Source organism: Neophocaena asiaeorientalis, unplaced genomic scaffold (genome assembly GCF_003031525.2).
Source record: "Neophocaena asiaeorientalis asiaeorientalis breed wild unplaced genomic scaffold, Neophocaena_asiaeorientalis_V1.1 scaffold51, whole genome shotgun sequence".
Lineage (NCBI taxonomy): Eukaryota > Metazoa > Chordata > Mammalia > Artiodactyla > Phocoenidae > Neophocaena > Neophocaena asiaeorientalis.
The window spans coordinates 1,156,302-1,169,556 of record NW_020173335.1 but is presented as its reverse complement, the minus strand read 5'-3'; the positions used below and the strand labels follow the sequence as shown (position 1 = coordinate 1,169,556).

Genomic DNA, 13,255 nt, shown 5'->3' with positions numbered 1-13,255 from the left:
AAAAAAAAAAAGGAAATCAAACCAAATTACACTAGAAATGATGAGAGCATATAGGGACTTCCCTGGTGGTCCAGTGGTTAAGAATCCACCTTCCGGGGCTTCCCTGGTGGCACAGTGGTTGAGAATCTGCCTGCCAATGCAGGGGACATGGGTTCGAGCCCTGGTCTGGGAAGATCCCACATGCCGTGGAGCAACTAGGCCCGTGAGCCACAACTACTGAGCCTGCGCGTCTGGAGCCTGAGCACCACAACTAGAGAGAAGCCTGTGTGCTGCAACGAAAGATTCCACATGCCGCAACGAAAGATTCCACATGCCACAACGAAGATCCCACATGCCACAACTAAGACTGGAGGCAGCCAAATTAATTTTTTTAAAACCTCCTGAAATTAATAAGCAATTATAGTAAGGTTGCAAGATACAAGGTTAGTACAAAAAAGCCCAATTACATTCCTATATACAGGCAATGAATAAGTAGAACTTAAAATTACAAATTACTATTTACATCAGCAACCCCCAAAATAAAATATTTGGGTGTAAATCTAACAAAATATGTACAAGATCTGTATGAAGAAAACCACAAAACTCTGATGAAAGATAACAAAGAAGAACTACATACATGGAGAGGTATTCCATGTTCATGGATAAGACTCAATATTGTCAAAAAGTCAGTTTTTCCCAATTTAATCTATAGACTCAATGCAATCCCAAAATCCCAGCAAGTTATCTTGTATATATCAACAAACTGATTCTAAAGTGTATATAGAGAGGCAAAAAACCCGGAATAGCCAACTCAGTGTTAAAGAAGAACAAATACTTGACCTCAAAACATATTATAAAGCTACAGTAATCAAGACTTTGTTGTATTGATGAAAGAATAAACAAACAGATGAATGGAATAGAATACAGAGCCCAGAAATCCACATAAATACAGTCAATTGATCTTTGACAAAGAAGCAAAGGCAATAAAACAGAGCAAAAATAGTCTTTTCAGGAAATGGGGCTGGAAGAACTAGAGATTCACGTGCAAAAAAAATGAATCTAGACATCGACTTTACACCTTCATAAAAATTAACTCAAAATGGATCACAGACCTAAACATAAAATGCAAAACTGTAAAACTCCTAGAAGATAACACAGAAGAAAACCTAGATGACCTTGGGTATGGCAATGATTTATTTTTATAAATTTATTTATTTTATTTTTTATTTATTTTATTTTTGGCTGCGTTGGGTCTTTGTTGTGTGCGTGGGCTTTTCTCTGGTTGCAGCGAGCAGGGGCTCCTCTTCGTTGTGGTGCACAGGCTTCTCATTGCAGTGGCTTCTCTTGTTGCAGAGCACGGGCTCTAGGTGTGTGGGCTTCAGTAGTTGTGGCACATGGGCTCAGTAGTTGTGGCCCACAGGCTCAGCAGTTGTGGCACACGAGCTTAGTTGCTGTGTGGCATGTGGGATCTTCCCAGACCAGGGATCAAACCCGTGTCCCCTGAATTGGCAGGCGGATTCTTAACCACTATGCCACCAGGGAAGTCCCTAAATAAATATGTTTTTAAATAAAATAAAATAAAAGCATTATCAACACTGGCACATATGATCAATTGATTTTCAACAGGGTGCCAAGACCATTCAATGGGGAAAGAACAGTTTTTTTCAACAAATGGTGCTGGGAAAACTCAGCACCATTGAATGAATGAAGTTAGACCTTTCCTTTCACTACATACAAAAATTAAATGGATCTAAGACATAAATGTAAGAGCTAAAACTATAAAACTCTTAGAAGAAATCATTGGGGAAAATCATGATAGTGGATTTGGAAGTTATTTTGGGGCATGACACCAAAAGCACAGGCAACAAAAGAAAAACTAGGTAAACTAGACATAATCAGAATTAAAAACTTGTGTGCATCAAAGGACACTATAAGAGAGTAAAAAGACAACCCACAGAATAAGCAAAAATATTTTCAAATCATATATCTGATAAAGGATATGACCCTTACATACAAATAAAATCGAACTCAAAACTGGACAAAAAAGGCTTCCCTGGTGGCGCAGTGGTTGGGAGTCCGCCTGCCGATGCGGGGGGCGCGGGTTCGTGCCCTGGTCTGGGAGGATCCCGCGTGCCGCGGAGCGGCTGGGCCCGTGGGCCGTGGCTGCTGGGCCTGCACGTCCAGAGCCTGTGCTCCGCAACGGGAGAGGTCGCAGCGGTGGGAGGCCCGCGTACCACAAAAAAAAAAAGACAAAAGACTTGAATAGATATTTTTCCAAAGAAGATACACAAAAGGCCAATGCAAAGATGCTCAACATCACTAGTCATTAGAGAAATGCAAATCAAAGCCACATGAGATATCACTCCATACCCACCAGAATTGCTAATATCAGAAAGGAAGAAAGGAAGAAAGGAAGAAAGAAAGAAAGAAAGAAAGAAAGAAAGAAAGAAAGAAAGAAAGAAAGGAAGGAAGGAAGAAAGAAAGAAAGGAAGAAAGAAAAAGAAAGAAAGAGAACAAGTGTTAGTAAGAATATGGAGAAATGAGAACTGTTGTACGTTGCTGGTGGGAATGTAAAATGGTACAACTCTACATAAAATAGTATGGTGGTTCCTTAAAAAGTAAAACAGACTAAGTGAAATAAGGTAATCACAAAAAGACAAAAACTACATGATTTCATTTATATAGGGTATCTAGAGTAGTCAAACTCATAGAAACAGAAAGTAGAATGGTTGTTGCCAGGAGCTGCGGGGAGAGGGAAGGGAAGAATTATTTAGTAGGTACAGAGTTTCAGTTTTGCAAGATGAAAAAGTTCTGAAGATTGGTTGCACAGCATTGTGAATATACTTAAAACTGTACACTTAAAAATGGTTAAGATAGTGAATTTTATGTTATGTGTATTTTACCACAATTTCTTTAAAAAGCTAAACACAGAATTACTATATGACCCATCAGTTTCACTTATAGGTAAATACCCAAAAGAACTGAAAGCAGGGACTCAGTTACTTGTACATCAGTGTTCATAGCAGCATCATTTACAATAATCAAAAGGAGGAAACAACCCAAATGTCCATCAGCAGGTGAACAGATAAAAAAAAATGTGGTATACACATAAAATGGGATATTATTCAGATATAAAATGAAATGAAATTCTTTTTTTTTTTGCCCTGCCGTGTGGCTTGCAGGATCTTAACTCCCGGACCAGGGATCAAATCAGAGCCCCGGCAGTGACAGCACCAAGTCCTAATCAGTGGATCGCCAGAGAATTCCAAAGAAACGAAATTCTGATATATGCTTCAACATGGATGAATCTTGAGGACATTATGCTAAGTGAAATAATCCAGGCATAAAAGGACAAATATTGTATAATTCCATTAATATGAAATACCTAGAATAGACATATTCATAGAGACAGAAGGTAGAACAGACATTAACAGGGCTAAGGGTAGTGGAGAGAGTTATTTTTTAATGGGTACAAAATTTCCATTTGGGATGATGAAGAATTCTGGGGGAGTGGAAGAGGCTCCTATATTATTTTAATTTTTGATCAGCATGTAGTATTTTTATAATTAAAATAAATAAAATATCTTACAAGTTAATAGATAGCTCAAGAGGACAGTTTGTAACACTGCTCAAGATCCATAGCACCCTGACAAGGCAAAGCCTATGTCTTAATTAAACACAACTGTCAACTCTGCAGTGAAACTGACCATCAACAAGACAATATAAGAAAAACTGATGCATCACTCACCTTGAACACTTCAGAGAAGAAGCCAGACCCTATTTTTTCACAGGTGAAGTCATCTAAACGCGTCAGTCTGGAAAAGGCACTTATAAGAGCTCGATATGAAGAGGGCCAAACTCTTCCCACCTGGGTCATGTTCCCGTCCCCTCCACCACCTCCTTCAAAATCTTCAAGACGCTCCACACGTGGAGGAAATCCTGCAATTGAATTCCGTTTGCTCCGATCCATAGTCTCAATAATCACTTTTTTTCTTCTTTTAGGAATGAATTCCACACATAGTAAATTTCTGTTGAGTTTTACTTCTCTTCTGGCTTGTCACTAAATAAGAGATTAAAATGATATTTCATTAAAACCATTAATGACTAATAAATACAGGCATACAGAACACTATCAATGTAAAAATATTTCCTCTTTCATATTCTAGCTCCTGATTTTCAGATCTAAAAAACATTTTATGCTTTTACCTTCAAAAAGCAGTGATATATCTATTATTCGTTGAGTACCTATTATCTAGGAAACATACTATAAGAGTTATGCATATGTCATGTCATTTGATTCTCAAATAACCCATGATAAAAGATTATGTTCATTTCACAGAGAGGTCAAGCAATCATACAGTCACCAAATGGCACAGATAAAGTTAACATGCCAGATTGTCTGATTCAAAAGCCTGTGCTCCTGCCAATGCCCTTCACAGCCTCATATAATTTTCTCTTCATTTGAAAAATCATTAAGTCCAAATATATAAAACAAGGATGACAAATATTTTATACTATAAAATTGTATAATTTTAAAAGAAGAAAACTATATCCAAAAGCAATTTAAAATTCCACTCTTGATTAAACAACCCAGTCCAGCAGAAGTGACTACAGAAGGCTCCATCCCATCTGGCACCTAACAATAAAAACAAAAACCCACTTTTTCTTTTAGCCTGTCTCTCCCAACATCTACTTTTTCCACAAGAATCAATTATATTTAGGCCTTTAATCCATTCTTTAAAAAGATTTATTTATTATTTATTTATTTTTGGTTGTGTCAGGTCTTAGTTGTGGCACGTGGGATCTTCGTTGAGGCATGTGGGATCTTTCATTGCAGCGCGCAGGCTTCTCTCTAGTTGTGGCACGTGGGTTTTCTCTTCTTTAGTTGAGGCGCGAGCTCAGTAGTTGTGGCACGCGGGGCTTAGTTGTCCCGCAGCATGTGGGATTCTAGTTCCCTGACCAGGGATGGAACCTGCGCCCCCTGCATTGTAAGGTGGATTCTTTACCACTGGACCACCAGGGAAGTCCCTTTAATCCATTTTAAGTTTATTTTTGTGTACGGTGTTAAAAAGATGTTCTAATTTAATTTTTTTTTTTTTACATGTAGTTGTCCAGTTTTCCCAGCATCTATAAAACTCTCAGACGAGACTTCCCTGGTGCTCCAGCGGGTAAGACTCCCACTCCCAATACAGGGGGCCCAGGTTCAATCCCTGGTCAGGGAACTAGATGCCGTGTGCATGCTGCAACTAAGAAGTCTGCATGCTGCAACTAAAGTTCCCACATGCCCCAACTAAGACCTAACACAACCTAAACAAACAAATAAATAAATATTTTTTTAAAAACTGGTAGAGGAAAATACAGGCAGAACACTCTTTCACATAAATTGCAATATCTTTTTCGATCTGTCTCCTAGAATAATGGAAATAAAAACAAAAATAAACAACTGGGACCTAATTAAACTCAAAAGCTTTTGCATAGCAAAGGACGCCATAAACAAAACAAAAAGACAACCCATAAAATGGGAGAAAATATTTGCAAATGATGCAACTGATCTCCAAAATTTACAAACATATCATGCAGTTCAATATCAAAAAACCAAACAACCCAATCAAAAAATGGGCAGAAGACCTAAATAGACATTTCTCCAAAGAAGACACACAGATGGCCAATAGGCACATGAAAAGACGCTCAACATGGCTAATTATTAGAGAAATGCAAATCAAAACTACAATACGGTATCACCTCACACCAGTCAGAATGGCCATCATCAAAAAACCTACAAACAATAAATGCTGGAGAGGGTGTGGAGAATAGGGAACCCCCCTACACTGTTGGTGGGAATGTAAATTGGTACACCCACTATGGAGAACAGTATGGAGATTCCTTAAAATACTAAAAATAGAGCTACCATATGATCCAGCAATCCCGCTCCTGGGCATATATCCAGAGAAAACCATAATTTGAAACAATACCTGTGCCCCAATGTTCATTGCAGCACTATTTACAATAGCCAGGACATGGAAGCAACCTTAATGTCCACCGACAGAAGAATGGATAAAGAAGATGTGGTACATATGTACAATGGAATATTACTCAGCCATAAAAAGAACAAAATAATGCCATTTGCAGCAACATGGATGGATCTAGAGATTGTCATACTGAGTGAAGTAAGTCAGACAGAGAAAGACAAATATCATATGATATCGCCTACATGTGGAATCTAAAAAAAAATGGTACAAATGAACGTACTTACAAAACAGAAATAGAGTCACAGATGTAGAAAACAAACATAGTTACCAGGAATAGGGGGGGAGGATAAATTGGGAGACTGGGATTGACACATGCACACTTCTATATATAAAACAGATAACTAATAAGGACCTACTGTGTAGCACAGGGAACCCTGCTCAATAATCTGTAATCACCTAAATGGGAAAAGAATTTGAAAAAGAATAGTTACATGTATATGTATAAATGAATCACTCTGCTGTACACGTGAAACTAACACAACACTGTTAATCAACTATACTCCAATATAAAATAAAAATTGGGGGAGTTCCCTGGTGGTACAGTGGTTAAGACTCCATGCTCCCAATGCAGGGACCCCAGTACTAAGGAGCCCGCCTGCCACAACTAAGACCCAGTGCAACCAAATAAATATTTTTAAAATAAAAAAATTTTTTAATAAAAATAAAATAAAATTAGTATTGAAAAAGATTTTTTTTAAAGAATCAATTATAAGAGTCCTATGCAAAATACAACATTGTGATTCTACAATTAGTGAAACACTTCCATAAATGTGATGAATACCTAACCCAGAATACCTCTACCACCTCCAATCATGGAGAATTAGCAGCAGGGCTTGCAGGGATATCCTTACAATATGACCCTGCTGTAGCCAAAGTTGGTAGTGTTCTACCCAATATGGACCAATCACATTTCCTTTCTGGGCAATTTGGAATTGGAATTAAGATATTCCAGCCTCAGTCTGGCTGCTTTCTAAAATGGAAACCATGTAAACTCAGGAGCTGTTGGCCATGGCGATTTTCTACCATGCAGGCTTGAAGGCAGAATAAGCCAAGGGATTGAGGCAAATTTGCAGAGGAAAAAAAGGCACAGACAAGAACTTCTTGATTTTCCTAATGTGCTCTAATCCCTGATTCCTGAGGCCTAACTGTATCCTGGCTTAAGGTTCCATGAGATATAACTGTATCTTTAAAACAAATTATTTTTGCCTAGCTAGTGTCACCATTCTTCACAGAAGGAAGAATAATCCAAGTTCCTAAAGAATGAAACATTGAGACTTTCCTCGTGGTCCAGTGGTAAAGCATTTGCCTTCCAGTGCAGGGGAAGTGGGTTCAATTCCTGGTCAGAGAACTAAGGTCCCACGTGACATAGGGCAACTAAGCCCACGTGCCACAACTACTGAGGCTTCAACAAGAGGGCCCGCATGCTGCCAAGTACAGAGCCCATGCATTCTGGAGCCCACGTGCCACAACTAGAGAGAGAACCCGCATGCCACAACTAGAGAGAAGCCTGCACGCCGCAACGAACAGCCCACATGCCACAAGAAAAGAAAGATCCCACGTGCCGCAACTAAAACCTGACATGGCCAAAAAAAAGAATGAAACATTTAAGTATCTCTATTGAACCTCTGCCAAAAAGTGGCAACAAATCACCATATCAAAAATTTAGCATTATAAGACCAACATTTTTAAAATTTTACAGCCAGTAGAGACCATGAAGTTCATTTCATATTTTAGGAAACACAAGGACCAGAAAGCATAAATAATGTGCCCATAGCTATAAGGTATTTACTAGCAAAGCCAGACTTAGAACCAAGGATAATGCACTTCTAAAAGTATGTCTGTTGATCATCTGCTTCAAAATCACCCAAGGACTTCATTTAAAACTCAGATTCTTGGGTCTCAACCTTGACCCACTAAATCAGAATCTCTTGGAGTGAGGCCTAGAAATTTTACCAAGTTTCCCAGTGATTCTTATGTACACTAAGAGTTGAAGATCCCCTACAGCAGGGAAGGGGAATATTAATAGCTTTTTAAAAAAAACACCAAGAATTTCACAGGAACTTTCTCATTTAATCCTCAAAATATACCACCAAGGCAGGTATGATCCCCATTTTACAGAAAAACAAATGCAGGCTCAGGAGGTTAAGTAACTTGTCTAAGGAAACAGACCTGTTAGAACCAGAACTGGAACAAAGGTCCACCCAGCACCAAAGCTCAAGCTTTTTCCATTTCATTATTACTTAGTTCAGTGTTTTTCCACTATGAGAGTTGTAAGGAGTTAAGCTAGTCATCTGCATGTAAAAGAGGATCAGGACTTGAGTGCAGAGGAAGGCCAGGCCAATTACAATTTGGACAGAGATGGAAAAGAAACTTTAGAAAAATACAGAATGGGAGAAAATGTAAAATAAAGCAACCAACTTAGTGTACAAAAATATTTGTAAAATAAAGCAACCAAACCAAGGGATTAATCTCCAAAATATACAAACAGCTCATGCAACTCAATATCAAAAACAACAAACAACCCAATCAAAAAGTGGGCAGAAGACCTAAACAGACATTTCTCCAAAGAAGACATACAGACGGCCAACAAGCGCATGAAAAGATGCTCAATATCGCTAATTATTAGAGAAATGCAAATAAAAACTACAGTGAGGTATCACCTCACGCCAGTCAGAATGGCCATCATTAAAAAGTCTACAGGGCTTCCCTGGTGGCGCAGTGGTTGAGAGTCTGCCTGCTGATGCAGGGGACACGGGTTCGTGCCCTGGTCCGGGAAGATCCCACATGCTGCAGAGCGGCTGGGCCCGTGAGCCATGGCCACTGAGCCTGCGTGTCCGGAGCCTGTGCTCCGCAACGGGAGAGGCCACAACAGTGAGAGGCCCGCGTACCGAAAAAAAAAAAAGTCTAAAAACAATAAATGCTAGAGAAGTTCAGGAGAAAAGGAAACCCTCCTACACTGTTGGGGGGAATGTAAATTGGTAGAACCACTATGGAAAACAGTATGGAGGTTCCCTAAAAAAATAAAAATAGAACTACCACATGATCCTGCAATCCCACTCTTGGGCATATATCCAGAGAAAACTATAATTCAAAAAGATACATGCATCCCAACGTTCATTGCAGCACTATTTACAATAGCCAGGACATGGAAGCAACCTAAATGTCCACTGACAGAGGAATGGATAAAGAAGATGTGCTACATATATACAATGGAATATTACTGAGCCATAAAAAAGAATGAAATAATGCCATTTGCAGCAACATGGATGGACCCAGAGATTACCATACTAAGTGAAGTAAGCCAGACAAAGACAAATAGCATATGACATCACTTATATGTGGAATCTAAAAAAAGAGAGAGATACAAATGAACTTATTTACAAAATAGACGCACAGACATAGAAAACAAACTTATGGTTACCAAAGGGGAAGTGGGGGGAGGGATAAATTAGGAGCTTGGCATTAACAGATACACACTGCTACATATAAAATAGATAACAAACAAGGACCTACTGTATAGCACAAGGAACTATACTCAATATTTTTTAATAACCTATAAGGGAAAAGAATCTGAAAAAGAATATATACACACATATATATATATATATGTATAACTGAATCACTGTGCTGTATACCTGAAACTAACATGACATTGTAAATCAACTACATTTCAATAAAATTTGAAAAAGAAAAAAAAGGATACATACACCGCAATGTTCACTGCAGCACTATTTACAACAACCAAGACATGGAAGCAGCCTAAGTGTCCATCAACAGATGAATGGATAAAGACAATGTGGTATAATGTGGAATCTAAAAAAAGGTACAAATGAACTTATCTACAAAACAGAAATAGAGTCACAGATGCAGAAAACAACCTTATGGTTACCGGGGGTAAAGAGGGAGAGGGATAAATTGGGACATTTGGATTAACATAGGCACACTATGATACATAAAATAGATAACTAATAAGGACCTACTGTATAGCACAGGGAGCTCTACTCAATACTCTGTAATGACCTATATGGGAAAAGAATCTAAAAAAAGAGTGATATATGTATATGTATAACTGATTCACTTTATTGTACAGCAGAAACTAACACAACACTGTAAATCAATTATACTCCAATAAAAATTTTTTTAAAAAGATGATGTAGGGCTTCCCTGGTGGCACAGCAGTTAAGAATCTGCCTGCCAATGCAGGGGACACGGGTTCGAGCCCTGGTCCAGGAAGATCCCACATGCCTCAGGGCAACTAAGCCGGTGCGCCACAACTACTGAGGCTGCGAGCCACAGCTACTAGCCTGTGCGCCACAACTAGAGAGAAGCCTGTGAGCCACAACGAAAGATCCCGAGTGCCACAACTAAGACCCGATGCAGCCCTAAATAAATAAAATTTTTTTCAAACTGAATTCAAAGCAATTTTTAAGAAGTTACCAAAAAAACTGTAGGACCATCCTACAGGATAATACCATTTTAATAAAAAAATGTATTTTTTAAACATATAAAATAACATATATTATAGAGAGGCAGGACAGCATACTGATTAAAGGTATAGCCTTCAGAACAAATCTGTATTCAAATCCTTGCTCTGTAACTTGCAGCTATGTGAACCTGGTCAAGTTATTTCAAAACCGCTCTACATCTCCAGTTCCCCATCTATAAAATGGAAATAAATTAGTACCTACATTATAACATTTTATATGTATTAACTCACTTAATCCTTACAATCACCATAGGGTATTGATTAAATGAACAGTGCCTGGAAAATAGTAAGCATTCAAGTTCTGTTGCTTATTATGATTATTATATAAAGATATATATTTATAGTAAATGTCTAAAAGTATGAACTAGGGGGACTTCCCTGGCAGTGCAGTGATTAAGACTCCGTGCTTCTTGGGCTTCCCTGGTGGCGCAGTAGTTAAGAATCCACCTGCCAATGCAGGGGACACGGGTTCAAGCCCTGGTCGGGGAAGATCCCACATGCCGCAGAGCAACTAAGCCTGTGCGCCACAACTACTGAGCCTGCGCTCTAGAGCCCGCGTGCCACAACCACCGAAGCCCGCGTGCCTAGAGCCCATGCTTCGCAACAAGAGAAGCCACTGCAAAGAGAAGCCCGCGCACCACAACCAAGAGTAGCCCCCACTCACCGCAGAGAAAGCCCACGGGCAGTAACGAAGACCCAATGCATCCAAAAATAAATAAATGAAATAAAATATTTTTAAAAAAAGACTCCATGCTTCCAATGCAGGGGGCTCGGGTTGGACCCCTCATCAGGGAACTCAGATCCCACATGCCGCAAGGCGCAGCCAGAAAAAAAAAAAGATAAAAGCATGAACTAGAAAGCCAGCCACTAAATTCATTGTAGTAGTTACCTTGGTGGGAAAGAAGAAAAATGAGATAAGGAAGGGAAATAAAGGAGATTTCAACTATAACAATAATGTTTTGTTTCCTTTTATTAAAAAACAAACCTATAAAAAACACAAAACGGTATGTTTGCTAATTTTGTTATTTTTTTCACTAATATTTGTTAATTCTGGGTGGTATTATATTGTACTCTTTTCTATATTTAATTTTCTTTTTTTTCTATATTTACTCTTTTCTATATTTAATTTTCATAATAAAAAAAGAATTTTAACAGTTGTTTTCTTTTTTTTAAGTCTATTGCCAATACAACAGCTATGTAGTATGCTCAGCCCAAAAAAACTGAAAACAATTTGGCAAATAAATAGCATCCCACTGTGCAAGCCAAGTCTCAAGATTCTCAACCCTTTATTCTGCAATAGTTCGACTATAGTTTTTGGTCCAAGGAATATTTATATCTTAGCCTAAAAACTCAAAAGCATTAGGAAAATTTTTGGATAGCCTTACTTATTCAAGTCCACAAACTTAAAATATAAAAGCACTCATGACAAACACTGATATTTAGTTGTAGAGCCCCTATTATATGCTAAAGCAATACTAATTACTAGACAGCTGAGGGATAAAAAGTACAGTCCCCTTATGGGAGTAAGAACTTTATTAATCCATTCTGGAAAAGTGCTGAGCATGGGAAAACTTCCAAACCATGCCTTCTGCTTCCTTGGCCAGCATACTAAATGACCACATTTTAAACGAAACCAACCAAGTTACAAATAGCTTTCAATTTAATCTGATAATTTTTAATTAGCCATAAAAGGCAGCAAAGGTGTGTATGAACAGACTCTAAAACCATACCCTATTTTTTTAAACCTGAAAATAACTAAATTTAAAATCAGACAATACATTCTTTGAAACTTGTGAGATTTTATGCTGTTTTCAGACTCTCGGTTACTTCTCTTGGTCTCACTTAAGGAATATTACCTTTTGATACAAATAGTGTCCTTTAAAGTATACATTTTGGGCGGAACAGAAAAACAACTACAATTACTCTTGCTGTAAAGAGGCTATCTGATTCAAGAGACTACACATTGTTGATCAAGAATTTTAAGCTTGTAAAAACTTGGAATTCCTAAATGGAAACTGATGATACTGTGAGCTGCTTCCCTAAAAATATCCCAGCGAGAGTCCCAGTGGTTCTTAATTAGGGTCATGTGAAGATTTAGGGGGAAGGAGGTTCTTGTCAGCGAGGAGCTACTGTCACAATGGTGGGGGTGTAGGGTGGGCACTATTGGCATTTTAGTGGGCAGTGGCCAGGGAAGCTAAATGTCCTACAATGCACAGAACAGTCCTGCACAACAAAGAACTGTCTTGCCCTAAATGCCAATAGTGTCCCCGTTAAGAAGCACTGTGTCAGAAAAGCTTAATCAGTTTTGTTCTTAAACCAGGAAACAGCCTTCAGCAGTCTTTCAAAAATGCCAAAATTATGTTGCTTACAAGGACACAAATAATTTTTTAGTAATTTTGTTCTCAATTTCAATATTTATAAACTGGAAAGTTCAAAACTTTTTTCCTTTCTTTTCTGCATAGGAAGGTTTTCAAAGGCTAATTTTCACTTGCACTGGGATTGATTTATTTTTCCCAAAGAAAGTACAATTAAAAGCTTTGATTGGAGAAAGTAATTTGAAAAGCTATCAATAAAAAAGTCAATGGGGCTTCCCTGGTGGCGCAGTGGTTGGGCGTCCGCCTGCCGATGCAGGAGACACGGGTTAGTGCCCCGGTCCAGGAAGATCCCACATGCCGCGGAGCAGCTGGGCCCGTGAGCCATGGCCTCTGAGCCTGCGCGGCCATGGCAGTGAGAGGCCTGTGTACCGCAAAAAAAAAAAAAA

General features: G+C 38.6%; 1 protein-coding gene across 3 annotated transcripts in view; it reads right to left on the bottom strand.

Moving 5' to 3' along the window:
• The window catches only part of TESK2 (testis associated actin remodelling kinase 2), a 127,811-nt gene that overhangs the window by 96,266 nt on the left and 18,290 nt on the right, over nucleotides 1-13,255 (bottom strand). For 2 of the 3 annotated variants that reach the window (XM_024746097.1, XM_024746099.1), the window contains exon 2: nucleotides 3,728-4,039. In XM_024746097.1, the coding sequence (XP_024601865.1) occupies nucleotides 3,728-3,949 (222 nt within the window). In that variant the 5' untranslated portion in view covers nucleotides 3,950-4,039. The remainder of the gene's footprint in view (nucleotides 1-3,727; nucleotides 4,040-13,255) is intronic. The other variant, XM_024746098.1, reaches the window with a different exon arrangement.